Source organism: Apostichopus japonicus, chromosome 9 (genome assembly GCF_037975245.1).
Source record: "Apostichopus japonicus isolate 1M-3 chromosome 9, ASM3797524v1, whole genome shotgun sequence".
In the NCBI taxonomy this organism is placed as follows: domain Eukaryota; kingdom Metazoa; phylum Echinodermata; class Holothuroidea; order Aspidochirotida; family Stichopodidae; genus Apostichopus; species Apostichopus japonicus.
This window is the reverse complement of record NC_092569.1, coordinates 8,771,409-8,796,441: the sequence shown is the minus strand read 5'-3', so window position 1 is coordinate 8,796,441 and position 25,033 is coordinate 8,771,409. Positions and strand designations below refer to the sequence as shown.

The 25,033-nt window shown below is 35.5% G+C and overlaps 1 protein-coding gene across 4 annotated transcripts in view; it reads left to right on the top strand.

Annotated features, from left to right (window-relative positions):
* The window catches only part of LOC139973396 (regulator of telomere elongation helicase 1-like), a 56,280-nt gene extending 31,805 nt beyond the window's left edge, over positions 1-24,475 (top strand). For 3 of the 4 annotated variants that reach the window (XM_071980046.1, XM_071980047.1, XM_071980045.1), the window contains exons 24-33: positions 1,968-2,091; positions 2,807-2,978; positions 4,322-4,422; positions 5,571-5,630; positions 8,102-8,173; positions 9,227-9,307; positions 9,726-9,791; positions 12,421-12,499; positions 14,814-14,945; positions 19,283-24,475. In XM_071980046.1, the coding sequence (XP_071836147.1) occupies positions 1,968-2,091; positions 2,807-2,978; positions 4,322-4,422; positions 5,571-5,630; positions 8,102-8,173; positions 9,227-9,307; positions 9,726-9,791; positions 12,421-12,499; positions 14,814-14,945; positions 19,283-19,380 (985 nt within the window). In that variant the 3' untranslated portion in view covers positions 19,381-24,475. The remainder of the gene's footprint in view (positions 1-1,967; positions 2,092-2,806; positions 2,979-4,321; positions 4,423-5,570; positions 5,631-8,101; positions 8,174-9,226; positions 9,308-9,725; positions 9,792-12,420; positions 12,500-14,813; positions 14,946-19,282) is intronic. The other variant, XM_071980048.1, reaches the window with a different exon arrangement.
* The last annotated feature ends 558 nt before the right edge of the window (positions 24,476-25,033 follow it).

Genomic DNA, 25,033 nt, shown 5'->3' with positions numbered 1-25,033 from the left:
GTGTCTCCAATGGAACCTCTCCAGTCTTGTCATATCAGAGTAAAATTTTAAGATATTGAGATTGAGTCTTACAATCAATTCAATCAATTACAGGGAAACAAATATGCAAGGACTATGTCTGTACCTGCTGAGTTTATCATATCATATGTACATAATTAAAATATTTAAAACAATTAACTTCCAACATTCACATTATTAAGTTCAAGAGAACCATATGTGCAGTTTACATTGAATGTTTCGATATAAAATTAAGAAAAGAATCCCCATCAAGCATGTTAGCTCTCTGGGTTAGAGAGATGCATGCTAATTGCTATTAAGATTAACCAATCCTTTCTCAATGTAGTATTACACATTATTCATCAAGCTTAATGCATGACAGCATGACTTCTTCTTGCACTGGTTTAGAGAAAAGCATGCAGGGGTTTGCTTCTAAGATTAACCTATCCTTTTTTTAAATGTATAATTACACATTATTCATCAAGTAAAATGCATTACAGACTTATTGTTGCCAACATGATTACAAAATGTCTATCCAAAGGTTATCTTTGTTTCCTATCTGTCAAATCAGTTTAGAAAGTTACCAAACCTTTCTCATGAGAGCTTACTTGTTAATTTTGCTAGAGTGGTATAAATGGTAATATAGTTTAATGTAAGAATCCTTGCATTAGCTAGGCTATGCTCCAGATAAGATAAGGTATCACTAGCTCTCTATACAAATATATACTTACTTCATTCAAATTTAATAGCAGTGTTACAAGTTGGTCAATCAGTAAACATAGAACATTGAATGTGCGTATTACTGTTGCTTTAAACTATGATTTAGGGTTTCATCAATGCCTCAGAAACCACTCTCCATGGTCAGTTTATCCTTTGCTCATGATGTTTTTAACTTCAATTGACTCTTAAAATACTATATATTATTCAACAACTTGATCTATGAATATCATGCAATGTCATGATCCATATTTGGCATTTTCTTGTCTTAAGTTAAAATTTACTTCATACAAATATAGAACCCTTGAGCCAATTTTGCAGCAAAGGAAATTCCAAGTTGTACTTAAATTTAATCCATATTCATCTTGTTTAATTGAAGCCTCGGAGGAATGAATTTAAAGATCAAAGTACTAGTGAATTCAAAGAGCCTTGTTTTTACATAAATTGTGGAATAAAATAGCAAAATACTCAGCCAAGTATGGAAAGTATATAGTCCTTAAATTCTTTCGCTTTTGTTGTGGAGAAAGGATATTTGAATACCTGCCAGCCAATTTGTTTTTTTTTAGGGTCATTAAGTTCCCCAGTTTTCACACGCAAGTTACAGGAAAGATTCCATTTCACAAGAATCTCACAATGAAAGAAAGTCAAATGACAGTCATCATTTGGTGGTTTGTAGTCACAGTTTTAGCTTCAGATGTGTGAAATGTTACTATTGGTTACCATTTTGTCATACTGAAGATAGGCTTTCATAGTAAATACAAGTACGACTGTCATTAAGTAGATGCACATGTTATTGATAAGTTTGATATAAGTTAAATTGCAGGGTTGATTTTGGGGTAAAATGTGCAGCTTTAGATTCATAAAAGACATGCATTAAAGATACCTTTAATTATTAATTATACAATGTACAAGTAACAGTGAAGGAGTAGTTCTTAATATCCTAGCATGTAAACTATAAAAAAAACTCAAAGAATAAGATAGAATTGTGACAGGATTGGACAACAACATAGTCAACACTAGTAACTGTTTAAACAGAAAACTCTCTTTGCATGAATATTATCTACAATCTGACTTGTTACATGTTTGTGAGATATTACTTACATTTTAAAATTGGAACAATTCCTGCAAGTGCCCTGAAGTGATGGTACAAAGCATTTTAAGCTGCTTTGACTTCTTGAGTTATTGATCATGGGGATTTTGTATGTTAGGCTGCTTTCACTTCTTGAGTTATTGATCATGGTGATTTTGTACAGGTTTACACATGCAGAAGCCAGGAAGCAACTCCCAGCCTGGGTCAAGCCATATGTTAAAGTGTACGAGGAATTTGGACAGTGCGTCAAGGACATCATTGGTTTCTTTAAATTTGCGGAAAAAACGGTAACTCTTTATAACAAGATTGTGACTTGCATAGATATGACAGTTTTTTTCAAGTGAGGTGAAGGGGCTTTCCATAGGGAGCATCATCTTGACTTTGCCAAACTCTTTTTAAATGTTTTATTATGATGTTATGGTTTTTGTAAGGTATTATAAAGGGTAGAAACAATGGACTGACTATTAAAGTAAGGGGAGGGGCTAGAAGGTCCATGTAGACAGGAAAAAATTGGATCACTAAGTAACACTCATTTATATTGTGAGCATTGTCACGTGGTGCTTTATCAGTAAGAACAATAGATTGAATTTCAGTGGATCTATAGCTTGAACAGGTTTGAAAAGGACCAATTCAGACAGAAGAGTAGCTTGACATTTAGCAGTGTCTTATTCATATTTATATTTTCTATCTTCTCCTCAATCACCATTGAACTTTTAACTGCCAGTATAACCTCAAGTTTTCTCATTTCAATGATAGTTTTGCTCCCTACTACAAAGTGGTCCACTATCTTTAAGATGTGCCCCTCTACCATCTATGAGTGCAACTCCCTACAACAGTGCTGGTTGTAGAATTCTTCAAGTACATCTGTTGATATTAATTTTGTATGCATTTATATATATATATATATATATATATATATATATATATATATATATATATATATATATATATATATATATATATGTGTAATATATATATGTAACATTATTATTTTGCCCACAGTTACCTCAACCCATTGTAAAACAACCCAAGGTGGAGAATAAACAGGATGTTTTTGTATCCTCGGATGGAGCAAGCACATCTACAGCAGGAGTCAGTGTAAATCAAGCCATTAACAGAGCTAGTAGAGAAGTAGACTCCCATGTGCCAAGTCTGAAAAGGAACAGAGATGGAAGTATGAACTATATTATGCATTTAGTATTAAATTACCTTATTTACCATTACAATGTACATGCTGAATACTAGTATTAATGTGATACATCAACCCAAACCAGTATGCTGACTCATAACTCCATTGTTCTCAGTGCTACTAAATAGTCCATATTTTAGAATGCTTTCAAGCGGTTGGTTGTGTTTCAAACGCCTACCCTACAGTGCTTCAGTAAGGAATAGTATTAGAATACTATGGAATTCTCCATGTGGTTCTCTTTCTTGTCCAAAATTGTGCATACGGTGGCATTAAATAGCCCTCAGTGGTTATGCACAATACCAACTTTAGCTCTGTTGTGATATGAAAAATAAACTAGGTTAGTAACATTTGCTATAGAACAAGTGATAAGTCTAGGCAAAGAGGTGATAGTCATTTATGTCTTTAAGGATGTCTTGAAACATTGATGGTACAAAATAACAATAGAGTCGCGCAATTGAGACATTTTTAATGGCAGGTGGTTTTAGCCTTGAAACTCAAGAGTTTCTATCAGTTGGTATGCTATCTGCTGTATATGGCATAACCATGCTTATGTGTACTGTATGATGTTTACAGTAGTGGAAGGCATGCTATTATACTCTATCATTCCACTGTATCAGAGATCATACACTGGAGAAGAGCTAGTTTTGCTCGAAAGTTCTGCAGAAACCAAACATTGGCTGTTTTACCTCCAATCATTTACTTAATTATTGTAACCCACTCAAGATCCAGCCTTTCTCTAAATGCAGTATAGTTGTTTAACCGTTTTACCATTATTCATATATATTTATATATATATTTATATGTATATATATATATATATATATATATATATAGATATATATATATATATACATACATATATACATATATATATATATATATATATATATATATATATATATATATATATATATATATATACATATATATATATATATATAAAGATATAAAGATTCAGATGTTCACTTCCTGTTACAAAAGTGCTCAATACACAGAAGTAGAGCAAGTACATAATAAAGTCTACATATACAGTAACTTACGGAATGAACATTGGTACTTGAGTTTCACCCCTGCAGTGTGCGTCGATCATCAGACAACGTTCTGATGATTGCCGCACACTGCTGTAGTTTAATGTATAGGTAGACTATATTAGATTCATATATATGTGTATAGCTGAGTTGGTAGAGTGCTGGGCTTGTAACCCAGAGTTGAGCCATAACTTTCTTTCCTCCTTTTCATTGACTTTAGAATATGTTATATGAAATATGCTTGGATTTGAAATTGCATCAAGGATTCTTAGAATGTTTACCCTTGTCTCCCCTTGTTAGGTCTTGTTAGTCAAAGCCAGCTGATGGTTATGTATGAGCAGTCCAGATCTTCTACCTCAAAGAATGCAGTTAATTTATTGGATGCCTTACATCAAGCAGAGGTAAGAGAAGACAAAAGTAGCTAATTTAAAATTTACAGATTTACAGAAAAATACAGATGGGAGAACGTAGATTACAATGTGAGAAATCCTCATTGGAGCCCTAAGTATACCCTTGAAGGATAGTCTTTATTCTTGAATCACATCAGAATTAAATTTTTATTTAAATATATTTCTTGCTGTGAGGAGAATCAATAAAGTCTTTTTATCAGTTTACTTCTAGACCTACGAGATTAAATTACGAGAAAAATTACGAGATTCGAGACCTACTTCTAGGCCTACAAGATTAAATGAAACCGTTTAAATATTATGTTTTCTGATTTTCTATGAAATTATGGTTTAATATTAGAATCTAATGATAGTAATGTACTCTAGATACACCCTCGGTACATCAACAGATTTCACCTAAATAGCTTCAGACCCTCGGTATATTAACAGATCCACTACAAAGCCACTCACCCCATGATTGTCTCTACTTTAATTAGTAGTTGTAGTAACTTTGGTCAATAATGGATCACAGTAGTAGTTGATATTAAAATCATTTACTTTGTCAAGTCAGTTAATTTAAGAAACATGAAGGAAAAGCAAAAATGCATTTTTTATTAATTTTTCTTAGTTTTTGAAAACAGCAACAAAATATTAATAACATGATAAATTACTCGGAAATTAATTTTCAATTGTATTTTATTTTATACTCATTTGGTATTTTGAAATTGTCAGACAAACTAAAGAAGCTGTTTTATAGTACTGGTTATGTTTGCAAACCCTCAGTCACCCTCATCCCTTGCAAAGAATGCATATCACTGCAGATATAGCTTTGAACAGATGCTCCATACATTGAAAAATGCTCTTGATTTTCAGAAAACATTCATAATTAGGCAAGACTTCCATACTTGCCTAGGCCTTGCTGAATTTTCAGGGAAACCTTTTTAGACTGCCTCGTTATTGTCATCAAGTACATCTGTGATTTTGGGGTTTATGTTGGAAATGGGCAGTGGAATTGAAAGTCAATATTGAAAATCTTCATCCATGTCTTAAATTTAGCATAATCTTTCTGTTCATTCCTTCTTTCATTAATATTATGGATATTCTTCTTTTTAATGCATCTTTCCATTGATGGCTTTGAATTTCTTTCTGCTACTTTTCTACAGGCATCATCTAGTTCAGACAACCCTTCAACAACAACATCTTTACATAATTCTACTTCAAAGGTAAAGTACTGACTGGAATATCATTCATCATTATGCTGATGTCATGCCATGTACCCAATCACAGTAATGATCCATCAAACATCAGGGAATCATTGAAGGAGGAATACCGCCCACCGGTTGTTAAATAAATGTTTCATGTATTAGCTAATCATTAGTGGGAATTAGCTGCCCACAGAGAAGTCATAAAACAAGTTCCAAAGAGCAAAGGTATTGCAGCGCTTGACTAGCGCCCCAGGAAAGTAAAGGTTAATAGATTTCACACCCACATCAAGCTGAGTAACTCTCTTCTTCATCCAGAAACTTTGCAAAACAAAATTTTGAAGCTGTTAGATACTGCAGCTTCTAACAGATAGCCCAGCAAAGTAAAGGTTTATAGTATATATAAACCAGCATGATGGGAGGTGCCGGTAGTTCAGTTGATTATGGACATATATTAACTACCTAATCTTGTGAGGTGGAAACATTCATGTGAGCTCTAACAATACTGTACTAGCTGCATGCTTGCAGGAATACAGTCAATGACGTTAAAACAAATTCGATTAATCCATCCCTTTAAAATATATTATCAAGACACCGAAATGAACAAATTAGACTAATGCATGTGAAGTTGAGGACATTTTAAGTTGAAAGTGTCATTTGGGGATTGTGTCAGAGATGCTGTTTATGTAACATAATCCCTTCAAGGACTGTCTCCTAATCTTGTGTTCCATTGACCTATATCTTGAAGGATAAACAGAGCTAATCAGACCATGGAGTGTGATAAACACAAGTTAAACATTCCTTCCATTTGTTGGATTCTTTTGGCTATCCTCTCTCCAAATGGAGCAGAAAGCTTTTAAATCAGCCCACTTAGCAGAGAAAGATAGTCTGGTTTTGTTAAATCTCTTATTTGATTCTTGGAATACAATAATACAAATGGTAATAACCACCTTCATTAAATTATCCATGCAGAGTAGCAATCTATTTCATAGATCCCTTCCTTATCACTGGAGCCCTAAACATGCATGTAAGGCAGTCTTTTTCAGATTTGCTGAGAAGACAGGGAGGTGTATATTAAGTGGTGAAAAATATGATCCCTTCCTATCACTGGAGCCCTAAATCCGCTTGTATGTCAGATTTGCTGGGGAGAGAGGGAGGTGTATAAGTGGTGTAAAATCCCTTTCATATATCACGGGAGCCCTAAACATGCTTGTATGTCAGATTTGCTGAGGAGAGAGGGAGGTGTATAAGTGGTGTAAAATATGATCCCTTCATTCATATCATGGGAGCCCTAAACATGCTTGTATGTCAGATTGCTGGGGAGAGAGGGAGGTGTATAAGTGGTGTAAAATATGATCCCTTCATATCACTGGAGCCCTAAATATGCATGTATGTCAGATTTGCTGAGGAGAGAGGGAGGTGTATAAGTGGTGTAAAATATGATCCCTTCATATCACAGGAGCCCTAAACATGCTTGTATGTCAGATTGCTGGGGAGAGAGGGAGGTGTATAAGTGGTGTAAAATATGATCCCTTCATATCACTGGAGCCTCAAACATGCTTGTATATCAGATTTGCTGAGGAGAGGGAGGTGTATAAGTGGTGTAAAATATGATCCCTTCATATCACTGGAGCCTCAAACATGCTTGTATATCAGATTTGCTGGGGAGAGGGAGGTGTATAAGTGGTGTAAAATATGATCCCTTCATATCACTGGAGCCTCAAACATGCTTGTATTTCAGATTTGCTGAGGAGAGAGGGAGGTGTATAAGTGGTGTAAAATATGATCCCTTCATATCACTGGAGCCCTAAACATGCTTGTATGTCAGATTTGCTGAGGAGAGAGGGAGGTGTATAAATGGTGTAAAATATGTTCCCTTCCTATCACTGGAGCCCTAAACATGCTCGTATGTCAGATTTGCTGAGGAGAGAGGGAGGTGTATAAATGGTGTAAAATATGTTCCCTTCCTATCACTGGAGCCCTAAACATGCTCGTATGTCAGATTTGCTGAGGAGAGAGGGAGGTGTATAAATGGTGTAAAATATGTCCCCTTCCATATCACTGGAGCCCTAAATACGCATCTATGTCAAGGTGATTAAAGTGGTGTAAAATATGAAACTTAACAATGTGTAATGCATGAAATGGAAAGTCATCTTTGGTGCTAATAAAATTGTAACCTTTGCAATCATGATGGCTGGGTATGTGTGTTTGATACCTTGAGAGGAAATTTGGACCAGCCTTACAGATTGTATGTTGACGCCCCATACTCAGTAGAGGAAATCCATTGTTTATTAGGATTGTCAAAGGTCAGCAGAGGTCAAAATGTGAAAGCGTGATAACTCAAGAAGGGAAACAGGGACACATCAGAACAGCGAGACAGTATCCTAACCACTGAGTACACTACATGTATTGCATCCATAAACATTGTAGTCACAGCTTGTCTTTGATTGGAATGGACAGTTTCTATTTTATCACATTGACCATTTACACAGGTTGGAGATGGTAAACCAGAAAATCCCTTTGCCAAACCAGATGGAGTGAAAAAGAAGCGAAAAATTGTTGTGGTAGGTCACATTAATTCAATTCTTAGTTATCATTAGGTTTGAAGGCTGAGTTTGTCAGTTTTTCCACATCAAAGAAAAGATTTCCAAAAACTGTTATATCTGAACCAGGTTCTGTGAGAAATAACCCAGACTTTATCATTTTTTAGTAAATTCATGTGGAGGTAAGCAATTAATTGATGCATGGATAGGTCTGTAGCTTGCAGGGAATTTTAGTGACATTGATACATTACAGGCTAACCAGAAACAAGTCTTGAATTTGAATGTTAGTAATGTGTCTATAACTAAATCCATTATCATCTGATGTTTGGATTGTGCCTGGACAGCTAATTTTATAATGATCGCACAAACTTGTCAACCAAAGAATGTTCTTTGACTCCATAAAAACCAACAGCACATGCACCCAATGTCAGTATTGTAATTGTAGTTGTCTGTTGTATAAATTCTAATTAGTTAACCGAGCATTCTGTTCTATAACTCAATGAAAAAAACAAAACATGCATCCACAGTTGGCAGGTAGCACCATTTCCCTTTGGCCATTGTGTGTTAAATGCATTGTCACCGACTATTGTATCTATAAATGGCATCAATGTTGTTTGATGAGTTTTGTGCTTCTTCTGACACAATGGTCTGTGTGCTAGACTAAGTAGTCCAGCCGTTTTAATTGATGAACCTCTGATCATGAGAGGGAACTTATTTCTCAAAGCAAAGGAAGTGGTGTAGGAAATAAAAGCTGCAGTGAATCCAGTGATTTTCTCAGTCTACATGATATCAAAACTGATGTTGCTTCTTTCAAAGTGCTGTCAAATACATATTGATGTTATGTATATTGATGGCTGTTACATGATTTTTATTGTGTCAATCTTACAACTTGTAGATGTGTTTGAATTATCACCAGTAACTCCTTTATAGTTGTTTTGACCAGACACAACAATGCTATATTGAAAGCTTATCTTTTTGTAATTATCAGTTTGCACAATATCATAATTTGTCAAGTACATATTACAAATGTTTTGATCTAGCTGGATGGCTAATATACATTTCTTTGCTCTACAGAAACCACACCCTTCGAATGTCACCCCATCAGAAGAAAGAAAGAAGAATCATTTAAATGCAGCACAGCTATACATCTTGAAGGTGAAAAATGAATAGCATGTGCTTCGCTGTTAGTGTGACATAAGAATGGTTTGAAAGCTTATATAATAGTTAAGTGTGTCAAAGGATGCAGCTTTTCTTCTGTGCTGTAAATGGAGACAGAAACCAATTTTGTTTTTCAAGGCAAACATCCATTGCCACAGCAAGTTCTTTAAGTGTAGAGGAACTGTAAAGTTCCATCAAGCCTCAGTTTTGAAAGAAAGCAAACACAGTAGGCACATCATCTGTTTTGATTAATAGAATGTTGAAGCTTATTGACAGAAATAAATGAGAGGATGGAGTAATTAGTGCATATTTCATATTTATATGTGTTATGTTCAAAAACATTACTGTTAACCTTCCACTGGAGTTTGATTTATCATTGTTTCATATCTCATTTTTTGTCATTTGTTACTTCTAGATAAAGAAAGCTCTTCAGAGAGATTCATATGAGATGTTTTCAGCATTGCTGAAGGGTTACAGAGATGTAAGTATTACAGTATAGTTGACAAATTTCACAATTTCAGTGCTTATATTGGTTAAATAAATACATTTATGTGTACATTATAACTTACAGTGAGAGTTATTAGACTTGTTCAAAGTGTAATTACAACCTAGTGAAATAAACATCAAGTTGCTCTTGAAATCCCTCTGCATTCTAAGTTGTATTAAATGATGGGAGGGTGTGGGGGGTTAATCCATATTGCATAGTACACAAGTGTTTGTGGGTTCTGGGTTTGTGTTCCTTACAAAGACATGGATATATAGCACTGACCACTGACTTTGTTGTTTTTTTAATAATTATCAAAACCTGTGTGCTTGGTAGGGACTGTTTGCAAGTATGTGTCAATTGAATGACTCTATTCACTGTATAACTTTGGTTTATTGATCAACTGTGCTCACTCAAGTACTTTGGCACTCTATAACTTGGCCCTAGTGAATGACTGCATTCACTCTATAACTTGGCTCTAGTGAGTGATTGTATTCACTCTATAACATGGATCTAGTGGATGACTGTATTCACTCTATAACATGGATCTAGTGAATGACTGCATTCACTCTATAACTTGGCTCTAGTGAGTGATTGTATTCACTCTATAACATGGATCTAGTGAATGACTGCATTCACTCTATAACATGGATCTAATGAATGACTGCATTCACTCTATAACATGGATCTAGTGGATGACTGTATTAACTCTATAACATGGATCTAGTGAATGACTGCATTCACTCTATAACATGGATCTAGTGAATGACTGCATTCACTCTATAACATGGATCTAGTGGATGACTGCATTCACTCTATAACATGGATCTAGTGGATGACTGTATTCACTCTATAACTTGGCTCTAGTGAGTGATTGTATTCACTCTATAACATGGATCTAGTGGATGACTGTATTCACTCTATAACATGGATGTAGTTGATGACTATTCACTCTATAACATGGATCTAGTGGATGACTGTATTCACTCTATAACATGGATCTAGTGGATGACTGTATTCACTCTATAACATGGATCTAGTGGATGACTGTATTCACTCTATAACATGGATCTAGTGGACGACTGTATTTACTCTATTACATGGATCTAGTGGACGTCTGTATTCACTCTATAACATGGATCAAGTGAGTTACTCTATTCGCTCTATAACATGGATCTCGTGGATGACTGCATTCCCTCTATAACATGGATCTAGTGGATGACTGTATTCACTCTATAACATGGATCTAGTGGATGTCTGTATTCACTCTATAACATGGATCTAGTGAATGACTGTATTCACTCTATAACATGGATCTAGTGAATGACTGTATTCACTCTATAACATGGATCTAGTGGATGACTGTATTTACTCTATAACATGGATCTAGTGAATGACTGTATTCACTCTATAACATGGATCTAGTGGATGACTGTATTCACTCTATAACATGGATCTAGTGGATGACTGTATTCACTATATAGCATGGATCTAGTGGATGACTATTCACTCTATAACATGGATCTAGTGGATGACTGTATTCACTCTATAACATGGATCTCGTGGATGTCTGTATTCACTCTATAACATGGATCTAGTGGACGACTGTATTCACTCTATAACATGGATCTAGTGAATGACTGTATTCACTCTATAACATGGATCTAGTGGATGACTGTATTCACTCTGTTACATGGATCTAGTGGATGACTGTATTCACTCTATAACATGGATCTAGTGGATGACTGTATTCACTCTATAACATGGATCTAGTGGATGACTGTATTCACTCTATAACATGGATCTCGTGGATGTCTGTATTCACTCTATAACATGGATCTAGTGGACGACTGTATTCACTCTATAACATGGATCTAGTGGATGACTGTATTCACTCTATAACATGGATGTAGTTGATGACTATTCACTCTATAACATGGATCTAGTGGATGACTGTATTCACTCTATAACATGGATCTAGTGGATGACTGTATTCACTCTATAACATGGATCTAGTGAGTGATTGCATTCACTCTATAACATGGATCTAGTGGATGACTGTATTCATTCTATAACATGGATCTAGTGAATGACTGTATTCACTCTATAACATGGATCTAGTGGATGACTGTTTTCACTCTATAACATGGATCTAGTGGATGACTGTATTCACTCTATAACATGGATCTAGTGGACGACTGTATTCATTCTATAACATGGATCTAGTGGATGACTGTATTCACTCTATAACATGGATCTAGTGGATGACTGTATTTACTCTGTTACATGGATCTAGTGGATGACTGTATTCACTCTATAACATGGATCTAGTGGATGACTATTCACTCTATAACATGGATCTAGTGGTTGACTGTATTTACTCTATAACATGGATTTAGTGGATGACTGTATTTACTCTGTTACATGGATCTAGTGGATGACTGTATTCACTCTATAACATGGATGTAGTTGATGACTATTCACTCTATAACATGGATCTAGTGGATGACTGTATTCACTCTGTTACTATTTATTTGCAGGTATTTGCATATTAGCTTTGTATATGTTACTCATTTCTCCATGGATTTCATAGCTGTCAACATGAATGTCATTATTTTAATTACAGGGAGAGGATTTCTCCAAAGTGTTGACAGGACTAGAAAACCTCTTACTTAAGAAAGCAAATCACCCTGATCTATTTAGAGGTAAGCAATAATGGATGGTCATTCTAAAAGCAGATTGTTCTGTTTGTTCTCAATCAGTCGCATGTAAGCAAACTATAAGTGTTTTACAAAAATACAGGATTCACACACATTGTTTCTATTGTACTAGTTAAATTAATTAATTCAGAAGAAGAAAGAGAATAGTTAATTAACAAGTATCGATACTCATGAGTCATGACATATCTTTAGGTCTTAAACTTAATACAAGAGGGAAAAGGTAAACAGAAAGAGAACACAACACAGGTAGCATTCATGAATATAAAGTAGCATTCATGAATATAAAGTAGCATTCATGAATATAAAGTAGCATTTATGAATATAAAGTAGCATTCATGAATATAAAGTAGCATTCATGAATATAAAGTAATATGAGAAATATTCATTAGTTTGGAAATCACCAAGGTGGTAGTCATAAAAATTGTTCATTGTTTACTTGTTGTTGTAGAAGCTGGCTTGGTTTTTCTTGTCGAAGGCACCTCTATATTTTTTATTGAATGTGTTAGTTTCTGTTGTTTATGGTATTTGCTAGTATGTGTATCTAATTATGCTTTCCTGTATCTCACAGGACATTGAGTTAAATCAATTTGATCCCATAGTGGGCCCTCTTTATATACTCTTTCAGTAAATCATTAACCAAGGTAGATAACAATGTTAATTTCTGTGTTCTGTGATAGTGTATTTGAATGGGTAGATGTAATTGCAAAACTAAGTTTGTGTTAGGGCTAGAAATCTGTGTGATATTTTAAGAGCTAGTAAATTCCCTCAGATGCATTCACATATATTACAGAGACTCTTCTTTGGAGGATTCCTACAGTATAAGCTAGTTAATACCATTTGCAGGAGAGTACAGAATTGTTAATGTACACGAACATACCAGATTTTCAACAGAAATAAAACTACTTAGGTCTCAAGTGCAGTTGATGTATCTTAAAATAACCTTTGAGAGTGACCTGTATAATACAACTATGGTGTTTGCAGATTTTATGCAAATTTAAATACAGTGGAGAGGAAAAGAGTTTGAGATGTATTTAAGATAAGAGAAAGAGACCACTAAAACCTGGAGGATGTGTGTGATTAAACTGTGGAACCTACGGTTATATGAGATGGATATTACTCTTAATGTATTAGACAATATAAATGCCACATGAATATCTACAGCAAGACTGTATTTATATTATGTATCGTAATATTAAGGAATTTATCTTCTCATCTTTGTTTGTTTGCAAACTCCTTCATAAAGTAATCCATACCATCTGACCATTGGAACTTTTTATGTTTCCTTCTTGCTTTACCTAAAGGAGTTTTTTTTAATGGTCTAATGAATGTATAATACCGGGAATACTTCAGAAATCAAACTACCTTGATGAGAATATTACAACTGTCTTTTTCAAAGATATGGCTGTTATGGCAACAACATAGTTTTATGCCAGCCATATATTTGCAAACCTATATATTTCAGTTGTTTCACCTACTTGTGATGCAGATATTGCATCTGTATCCAAGATTACATCAAGAGTAGGGAAAACCTCAGAAAAAAGTCTGTGAAATTGTGTTTTGTATCTCATTTCCCAATATATTAGTTTCTATAGCGCGATCGGAGTGTGCGTGGCATGAGGAATATTGTTACCTATTTTGTTTTAAATATTATTGACTCATGTGCCTATAATGGGTATCTCTTTCTGCCTGTATGTAACATACAATTTTATCCTAGGTAACTCACAAATTTAAGGTCAAAGGTCAACTACTTTATGCTGTATATATGTAGAATGTACTTTATATTTTATTCATATTGCATGTAAGTATTGTTTTAGTACATGCAACATATTATCATCTTTCACAGGTGTGTGTAGTATATTATGAATATTAAAAACTGATCCATTTGGAATGCTTACTGTAGGAAATTTGAGGACACTGTTCACTTAAGGCCAGTGTTGACAATAGTGGGATAACAATAATGAATGGATATAACACAACGAGTAGCTCCAACTAGTTTGACTTTGGGGAAATCTGGGGTGTTCACAGATTTGGAATCAGAGGTCACTTACAGTAGGGGAGGTTGGGGTATCCTAGACTGGGGTAAGCCTAGTTAAGAAACGTAGGATTCTGTTACTATAAAGTAATGTTTGAAGTCTTTGGTATGTACTTTGGTACATCAGCTTCAGGGAGGTGATAACATGTGAGAGGTCAATTGTATCAACAGTGTCACAATAGGGCTTGAAGGATAGGTACTGTTCATTTAACACTGATAGAATAAATCTACTTACCAACTCCCCTGGATGTTTATTTTAACTTTCAGAATTTTACAGGTTTATCCGATCAGCTGACAAAGCCAAGTTTGACCATCATTGCCTTACAGTATTGGGACAGGGATGTGGCTACAAGCCAGAAGATAGTATCAGTCGGAAACAGAAAGAAACACTTCAAAAAGGTTTGTTGCTGTTGCTTTATGGACAAGATCATTTAACATGTTGACCAATTATGACATCTACCTGAAAATTATGTAGGATTCCAGGATTACATCAAAGGCTGATGTTTGTTATGATGAAACCTTTAAGCAGCATTAGCCCATAATGCTTTTGTAGGTTATTAGCTAATAAAAATAGCATAGACTGTTAATTTAAACTGAAAGTCTGCTAAGGCACTAGGGGTTATTGAAGGTGAGAAGTTGTGGCATAATCAGTCCTAATGAGATGGAGGGGGTGGGGGAGGGGGAGGTCATCAAGCTACAGCCGAGGGCTACAGGTCAATTAGAGGGCGTGGTAATATATGAGATCTTGTAAAGGGTGTCTGTGGTGTAATCATCTCCATGCAGGGCTGCTGGCTCTTGATGTCTCTGTGTTAGATGTCAAACTATTGTAGAGATTGTTGTCAAACTATTGTTCAAACTATAGTTCAATCTATAGTTCAAACTATAGTCAAACTATAGTTGTCAAACTATTGTTCAAGATAACTTAGATTTATAGTGGGTGTTTCTGTCTATTGTCCTAGCTGTGTAAATAGTACATTACTGAAAGTGTCAACTTTAAGGTGTTCTTTTTGTAGTCCTTGTTTAAGTATAAAACAGGAATGATATGTAAAAACAAAGGGGATCCCCTGTAAATATTCCAAATGGACTAATTACAATGTCAACAAAGAAGACAATTGGGTTAACAAGACTTAGACAAGCTAACATGATAGCACATACCATGTGCGGGGGCGGGGGGGCTGAAACTTGTATGGAGTTCTGTTCACAAGTAAAATAGAAAAATGTGCTTAAGTGTTATTTTTTTTGTGGGGAAAAACGTGCAGATATTTTTCTTTTAGGAGTATTATGTGAGTGACAACGTAGGCAACTACTGTACTTGACATTTTAGACTATACATTACATAGTTAAACAAATAGAAACATTAAGCAACAACCTAGAATCTCCCATACATATGAAACTTCATTGCATCTTACAATGACTGTCCTTCCATCAAGAGGGCAGTTGAAAAGGTGGAAATTCAGTTTGACCCAAAGAAATACAGCTGAACAGAAAGTTAGATCAAGTACTATTTGTTAGTTCATATGTGGAACATGACAAATATAAGTCAATGAAATCCAAAGGAGCAATGTAATATGCAATAACATTGTACAATACATATTCTTTGTGTATTAAGCTCATTAAACCTTACACAAATTGCCTTGCATGGTTGTATTAGAGGTTTGAAAATATGCATAGCTTTTGCTTGAAGACATATCCATTTATCAAACAACAAAATGCAAATTACACTCCCTCTGCTGTATGCCCTTTTGCATTTTTCGAATCAAGACCTTTTCTTTCTAGTGAAGGCCATGACTTTGACATCCTTCGCAGCATGTCCTTTTAACTATTTCTATGATTTTTTATGGCTAGGCAAATACTGCTATATTAGATAAGAGCTGGCACGAGTTTGCCTTTGTTAAAGTTTTTAAATGCAGGGATATGGGATCATAACACAAGACATAATGGACGGATTTGATGGAGTATAAAATACTTTTTAGAGAGCTTAGTAAGAGGTGTTTAATGTTTGATTTGATTTGCATATTGATTTGATTGACAGCATAAGGTGTGTGACATCATCATCCATTTGAAATGCTCTTCTATTTGCCATCTTCTAATTGAAGTATTAATTATAATGCTAATGAATCTCCTTCATTAGTATAGTTTTATACGTGGACTGATTATGAATATAAACTTCTCTGCCCTTCCCATCAATAGTTGACTATTTTAATCCTTTAAAACGTTGTGATAACTTGGTTTCAAAATACTCTTATGTATCAATTGATATTTCTTGCTTTTCAACTGTTTATCTGAAGGATTTGGTATTTTGTTTTATTGTGTATAATTTACACACTCCTCGGAATACTTTCAAAGAGAGTCTGAATTTGATGAAAGTTTTTGATTTACGATAGTTTCAAACCTTGCAGGTAATCCAATTTATTTTCACTCTAACTAAATGGTATCAGTTGTTGCTTTTCATTTTCTGAGAGTGTTGAAGTACAAAATATAACTTTTACCAAATGTTCTTTTCTTGCAATAGGCATATTGAAGATCCTTTATAAACTGTTTTATAATCAGGTTACTTTTGTAAGGGTTATTTGAACTGCCGAAGAGCCTAACTGTAAAATATGAAAGTTCACATTGCAATTATAGTTTGAACACAAGACCAAGTTTAGCAAATCAATGATACACTCCCTGAGGGGAGGATTGTTAAGATTTTACTATTTCTCCTACATGGGTTAGGTTTCTGTTATAATATCAGTATTTAGATAAGATTGGTTTCAAACTTGAAGAAACATTGACCTGAGTTACTGTTAAAGAGGTTGAATTTCAATAGGTTCAACACTTTTGTTAAGATATCAAAGCTACTGTATCTTGGTTGATTTGGAGGAAGACAAGAACAAGAAAGGAAACAGAGTGGAATATATCTGATAAAAATTAATCAAGGTGACAGTTTTAATCAAACCATGATGGGAATGATGACATGTGGATATTTGTTCTTTGAAGCTACCTATAGGATTATTGAATTATCCAATAGAGATCAGTTTGGTGATGTAATAAAGTATCTTTAATTTAGTACGATCGATGTAAACATTGGTACAGTCTTGAAGTCATTAGTGCTGGATCAAAGTTTTGTTTGAAGTGGAGATGTTAGCATGATGGGACTGGGGATGTTTAATTGTATCGAGATGGGAAATAGCTAAAGGAGACAAAGGAAAAGAGCTATGTCTTGGGTAATGTTAGTTGCAGAAATAATATTCTTGGAACCAGTGATGATAAGCTGGGCACAATTACTTTATGAGTTAGGCAAGGTTCGTCCAGTTAAATATTTCAGCCCAATTTAAATCTTTTCAATCAAATGCTGTATCAAATGAGGAGAAACATAATGAAAACCTACCAACTTGTGTTTGAAGAAGGACTTGAAGCTGTGAGGACAGGAAACTGTGTGGACTTGAAACTGTGATTTCCCATACTGTATGCTTCATTGGTAGAAAATGTATCCACCGTGATATTCATTTGAGAGTAGAGAAAGCAAACAATGAGTTAGCTATTATTATAATGATTACTTTGATCTTAAAAGGAGGGCATTGTTTGATCTTTGCAGTCTATGGGGTGTATGCATGTACTTAATCAAGATTCAGAGAGAGCTACTTACATGTACAATTAATTCCATGGGTGGCCTTGAGTTTAAATCTCTCAGTTTCCATTCTTTGATGCGTAGGTGTGATTTCAAATCTTAGGAGTCCTAGTTTAAAGTATTTTCTCCACAGACTGATCAATTACCGCAAATCTCTACATTTGGTATTAAATGCACAGTAGATTTGTTATCCACCTAAAAGCATACAAGCTGAATTAATGTGACCCCAACAGCTAGTAAATAAATGAAAGGAATATGGTAAACGGTAATGAAGGAGACTAATGCTCAGCCAAGTAAGGATTAACATTGTTAAGAGCTAATACCATTAACCAGCCTAAAAACAGGAATTAATGGACAGGTACATTATATGACACAATATCGTGATAAGCTTTATCAATCATTTTTAACACATAAGATGTTGAAACTGTCCATGGTGCTTATTCAAAGGTTCCTTATCTATGTAGACTTATGAAAGAGTCTAATCTCTGCTAGTTGCTATAGTTTCAGGAGGTAGGACATCTCTGTGACTGACATGTGATCCCAGTCGTCAAGACAACAACTTTAATCTTAATATTAAGCAGAGTATGAAATCTGAGCATTGATGTAGTTTCTTTTGCAGATGCTCTTGAATAGATTTCACAAAAGTTGAATGCTATGTGACTGAATACTGATCTGAAAGGCCAAAACACCTTCAGAATCTCACAATGTGATGATTTTATTTTCATTTTTTGGGACTTGAATGCATGATTTTGCATATAATGTTATCCTGTTTAACACATCTGTGGATCTTTGATTGGACTGTGTGCATTATCAGGCACTGTAGCAGCTGCATGATGATAAAGTAAGATTAAGTATAAAATGTTACCCAACACCACCTATCAGCAAAAACAGCAATTCCACTTGACCACATGCCTTTTTGTCTAAATCACATAGTTAGTCAGAATTTTGTATTTGTTTAATTTGCCATTCACATCTACTGGAAGTGACATAGTTATGTCCTCGGTTTCATTTTTGGCCATATTTTAACCCTCTTTTGTACTACACTCATGATAACAATATTTCCTGTGGTTAACTCACTAGTCTTTATCAAACTGTGAGATTGTGTTTTATTTCATTTCTGTCACAGCAGATGAAGGAACTCAACACACAACTGGTGCAACAACCTCTGCAAGTAACAATGTAAACAACCTTGACAATAAAACAAACCTAAATGGTGGTATGTGATGTCATCCAAACGGTGCTTGAATTACCAGCCTTGACTGAACCAAACTGAGATCCAAGAACCACCAATACAGTTATATGGTACAGCAGATGCAAGGGAGTCAACCTAGAACCACCATATTATGGTTATTCACTGATATGAGACTTAAATCATCATCAAGGTGTGATATATACAGATAAATTGCTGGAAATTTATGATATGAATTATGTTACTATTGTGGGTAGATCTTATTAAATCATCTGCCATTTACAGAGAGGTGCTTACCTGTGATCATCTGTATTACACTTTAGATGTCGTTAAAGGGCTGAGCCCAAAAACAATTATTTCTCAGGTAACAGATGTATGAAGCTGCTGCCAGAACCTCTGTACTGAAAACAAAAATTCTATTTTTTTTTTCTTTTCTTTTTTTGTCACTAGAAATGTTTGATTAATGCAAGAATTTTTCAGCATGCATTCCATTAAGTAGTCAATAAAAAGACAATTGAGCAGACTAATTAAAGACAAATTAAGCAGACTAGTAAATGGATGAGGACAGAGTAAGAGTAAAGAAGACAAGCCAATAAATTTGAGACTGGAAGTGTTTACAAAATGAGACAAAGTACAACTAGTGTCAGCCAGAGGAGGGGGAAGCTGACTATACCTGACAATAGAACCCCGCTCCCTCCCCTCCCAGGAGTGCCTGGTACATTAAAAAGGAAAGAAAATCCCTTCCCAGTAGCTGGGCAGTTACTTAGAAGTGAACGTACTTCCAGAGTTTGACGCACAAGCCCTTGAGCCACTGGAAGGGAGGGAGGCTGATCCTAGCATGTACAAAGGAATGAGTGTGTCTGTGGCAGCATGTAGGGGCTTTAAATGGTCCATTTTGAGATTATAACTACAATTAGATTTAAACACAAGATTGTGCAATTTAGAAACCTTTACATTTTGAAAAAAATCCGCTTATTTCCCAACTGGCAGTGGGCCTCTTGCCCCCTTCTGACTAGGCAGACAGTCTCAGTTCCCAAATGATATAGTTTGACAAGCCATCATGTAAGAACATTACTAGTTACTTTTCAGTTTGCATCAAGACTGTGTTTACCAGACTTCACTGTAAGTTGCTGTATCTGTCTTGCTATTGCAATTATCTGTTCTGATATTTAGACATCTCTTATCTGATTCTAAGATACCAGTAGAATAAATCATAATATAATCATACAAAGCTGTTAGTGCTCTGTGATTTTTGGTTCCTTGCTTTTTGCAAAGCAAGGAACCTATGCATTCAACTTGGCGTGTGTGTGTGTGCGTGCGTGCATGTGTGTGTGTGTGTATGTGACACTTGGCTTGTGTACACGATATCTCAATAAGGAAATGATGTATCATGTTCAAACTTGTTGGGTGGATAGCCCATAGTGAGAGGAAGATCCCTATTGTTTTTGGTGCCCGCAAAGGTCACCAAAGGTCAGTAAGATGCCAAAAACCAATATATTAAAAACAGCAATAACTCCCATTGACAGGGTCCGACATGGTTGATATTTTGGGAGTAGTTGTGAATGGGGTAAGGGATCGTTTCCAAACATAACGGTAATGTGATCGAAGGTCAACAAAGGTCAATTAATGATAAAAAAGTAGTATTTTTGCGATAACTTGAGAACGAAATGTCCGTTAGGGTTGGGAGTTGCTTTAATGCTATCCAATTGTCGACCAGCATCTGTGTGACCCTTGACCTCAACTTGACCTCTGGTGACCTTTACGTGTTTTTGGGGATTTTTACAGTTTTGATGCTATTTTCAGATGTCAAAGGTACCTTCTGATCATAAATGTCAATAGGTTGACCCCGTGTGACCTTTATGTGCGAAGTTATATGGGGTCAAAGTTTTTCGGTCGGAGTTAGGATGGTTGTACAGACTTGTCGTTTTGTTTTTTGGAATCAGGAGATTAAACTACATCTGAAACCAAGGTCAAAAGGTCAAAGGTCACATTAGAAAAAATGTGCTGATTTTGGGAGGAAACAAGCAAAAAAGAAAATGTTTGGTTTTGATGCTAGATTTGGATATCAAAGGTACCTTCCGATCAAAAATGTCAATTGGTTGACACCCGTGTGACCTTCGTGTGCGAAGTTATATGAGGTCAAAGTTAATTTTCAGACATTTAATGCAACAACTCCCAGTTCCAAGGTGTGACATGGTTGATATTTTTGGACAAGTTGCAAATGGTATAGGGGAATATTTTCAGACTTAACGGTCATGTGATCAGAGGTCACCAAAGGTCAGCTAATGTTAAAAAACAAGTATTTTGGGGGTAGAAAATGGGCAAAGAAAAAAATGTTTGAATTTGTATAGTTTGATGCTCTATTTAGGTCTCATCAATCAAAAATGTCAATAAGTTGACCCAAGGTGACCTTTGTATGTTAAGTTATATGAGGTCAAAGTTAATTTTCAGACATTTAGTGTAATAACTCCCAGTGCCAAGGTGTTACACAGTTGATATTTTGAGACAAGTTGCAAATGGTATAGGTGAGTATTTTCAAACTTAACGGTCATGTGATACAAGGTCACCAAAGGTCAATTAATGATAAAAAAACTAGTATTTTTGCGATAACTTGAGAACAAATTGTCCGTTAGGGTTGGGAGTTGCTTCAATGTAATCCAATTGTCGACCCGCATCTGGGTGACCCTTGACCTCAATTTGACCTCTGGTGACCTTTTTGTGTTTTGTGGATTTTCACAGTTTCGATGCTATTTTCAGATGTTAAAGGTACCTTCTGATCATAAATGTCAAAGGGTTGACCCCCGTGTGACCTTCGTATGCGAAGTTATATGAGGTCAAAGTTAATTTTCACACATCTAATGCAATAACTCCCAGTTCCAAGGTGTGACAAGGTTGATATTTTTGGAGTAGTTGCAAATGGTATAGCGGAATATTTTCAAACTTAACGGTCATGTGATACAAGGTCATCAAAGATCAATTAATGATAAAAACTAGTATTTTTGCGATAACTTGAGAACAAATTGTCCTTTAGGGTTGGGAGTTGCTTCAATGTAATCCAATCGTCGACCCGCATCTGGTTGACCCTTGACCTCAATTTGACCTCTGGTGACCTTTTCATGTTTTGTGGATTTTTACAGTTTCGATGCTATTTTCAGATGTTAAAGGTACCTTCTGATCATAAATGTCAATGGGTTGACCCCCGTGTGACCTTCGCGTGCAAAGTTATATGAGGTCAAAGTTAATTTTCACACATTTAATGCAATAACTCCCAGTTCCAAGGTGTGACAAGGTTGATTTTTTTGTAGTAGTTGCAAGTGGTATAGGGGAATATTTTCAAACTTAACGGTCATGTGATACAAGGTCACCAAAGGTCAATTAATGATAAAAAACTAGTATTTTTGCGATAACTTGAGAACAAATTGCCCTTTAGGGTTGGGAGTTGCTTCAATGTAATCCAATTGTCGACCCGCATCTGGGTGACCCTTGACCTCAATTTGACCTCTGGTGACCTTTTCGTTTTTTGTGGATTTTTACAGTTTCGATGCTATTTTCAGATGTTAAAGGTACCTTCTGATCTTAAATGTCAATGGGTTGACCCCCGTGTGACCTTCGTGTGCGAAGTTATATGAGGTCAAAGTTAATTTTCACACATTTAATGCAATAACTCCCAGTTCCAAGGTGTGACAAGGTTGATTTTTTTGGACAAGTTGCAAATGGTATAGGGGAATATTTTCAAACTTAATGGTCACGTGATCCAATGTCACCAAAGGTCAGCTAATGTTAAAAAAGTAGTATTTTGGGGGGAGAAAATGGGCAAAGAAAAAATTGTTTGAATTTTTACAGTCATGCTCTTTTTAGGTCTCACCGATCAAAAATGTCAATTGGTTGACCCCCGGGTGACCTTTGTGTGTGAAGTTATGTATACAAGTTCAAATTTTTAGACATTTAATGCAATTAAATCTCAATGCCAAGGTGTGACATGGGTGATATTTTGGGACAAGTTGTGAATGGGGTGGTGGAACATTTTGAAACTTAAAGGTCATGTCATCTGAGGTCACCAATGTTATCATATCTGTTGACACGCTTGTAGGTCTCATATATTTCTTACATTTTCGATGCCATATTTAGATCTCAAAAGTGCCTTTTGATCAAAAATCCGATCATATTTTGTGATCACAAAAGTGTTGGCTATAGTGTTGGTTACTTTATGGGAACATGTAGGACCACGATTACTTGGACTATTTGAGCCCAATCTTGCTTGATAATATTATGTGTATTGTCATATACCCCAAGCAAGGAACCACAGTGCCCTTGGGCTCTTGTTCCATATTACAGTCATTGCAAATGGATTATTGAGAATGTCACTGCTATTTTAGGGTCCATAACTTAGATTTAGTATGAAGCTAATTGAAGATTCAGTCTTAATTATTCAGTACTGTTGAGGAAATTAGACATTTCTTTTAAAATCAGTACAAGAGATGTTGGCAGAGATATAAGTTTGATGTTTTAAGCTTCATTTCAGTCGGAATTTTATGTACAGTACTGTTTATTCGTTTCTACCGAACAAATTCAGAGAGTTGCAGAGCCAGTAACTTCCAACCATGTATTGATCAGGATATTTATTACAATGGAAACCTGGATTGATACCTTTGAGATGATACATTTGGATTATTAAAGATAAAACACTGCCATGTTACTGGAAATCTAACCTGTAATCTAGATTAATTAAGTAACAATGGATGGATTGCAAAATCAATCAGATTGACTAAGGGCATCAATCAGGTGTCTATAGAGGTGTTAATATAGAATCCCTCCCACATGTTAGCAATAAAAGGTTTGTCACAACGAATACTCAATATTTAATCATGAATCAGAGGTGGGATTAAGTCGACTTAACTCCCCCCCCCTCACCTATCGCCAAGGACGAAGGGATTGCTCCCAATGTTGACTTCTTTACCATAAGACTTATGTGAGTCCATGTTCGTTTCTTGATACAAATATCTTTGAATGATAATTTTGTTGCTTTAGTTTTGTTTAAAAGGAATATTTTATATACTTCAAGTATTATGATATCAAATCTGTTGAACCTTAATAAAAAAATACATTCATTTTGTCAACTTTTAAATTTTAGCCATTACTCGCGGATCCCAAACGTTTTCGTGCTAACCGATTCTGTCTGGTAAATAATCCATGGTTGAAAGACTTACTTTCCTTGTACCCATCGTCCTCTCCCTCACGCCCTCTAACAACCACAAACAATGCGCCCCTTATCCTCCTTACAGTTGTAGTATATATGCACCTCTACCCCCCACCCCCCCCCCCACACACGCGCACCCTTCACATGGCAATGCTTGCCGTAAAGCCTGACCAACGAAGAATTTAGATTATAACTGATTGAACACATTTCAATTACACATGAAGGCTACATTGTTACGCACTTGTTCCCATTGCTCTCTTGTGTCCTAAACAAACTTACAGAATGTTACCAGTGGCGTCGCCAAGGGGGGGGCTGGGGAACACGTGCCGTCCCAAACTAAATCGCCCCCCCCCCCAGGTCTCAGATGCGATTTGTAGTGTTAAAAAAATACTCAAACAAGAACCTTTTCTTACAAAGGACGAAACGTATTATGTTCATCAGTAAAACTTCTTTCCACCGACCATCACAATAACCAGTTGTTTTCTCACTAA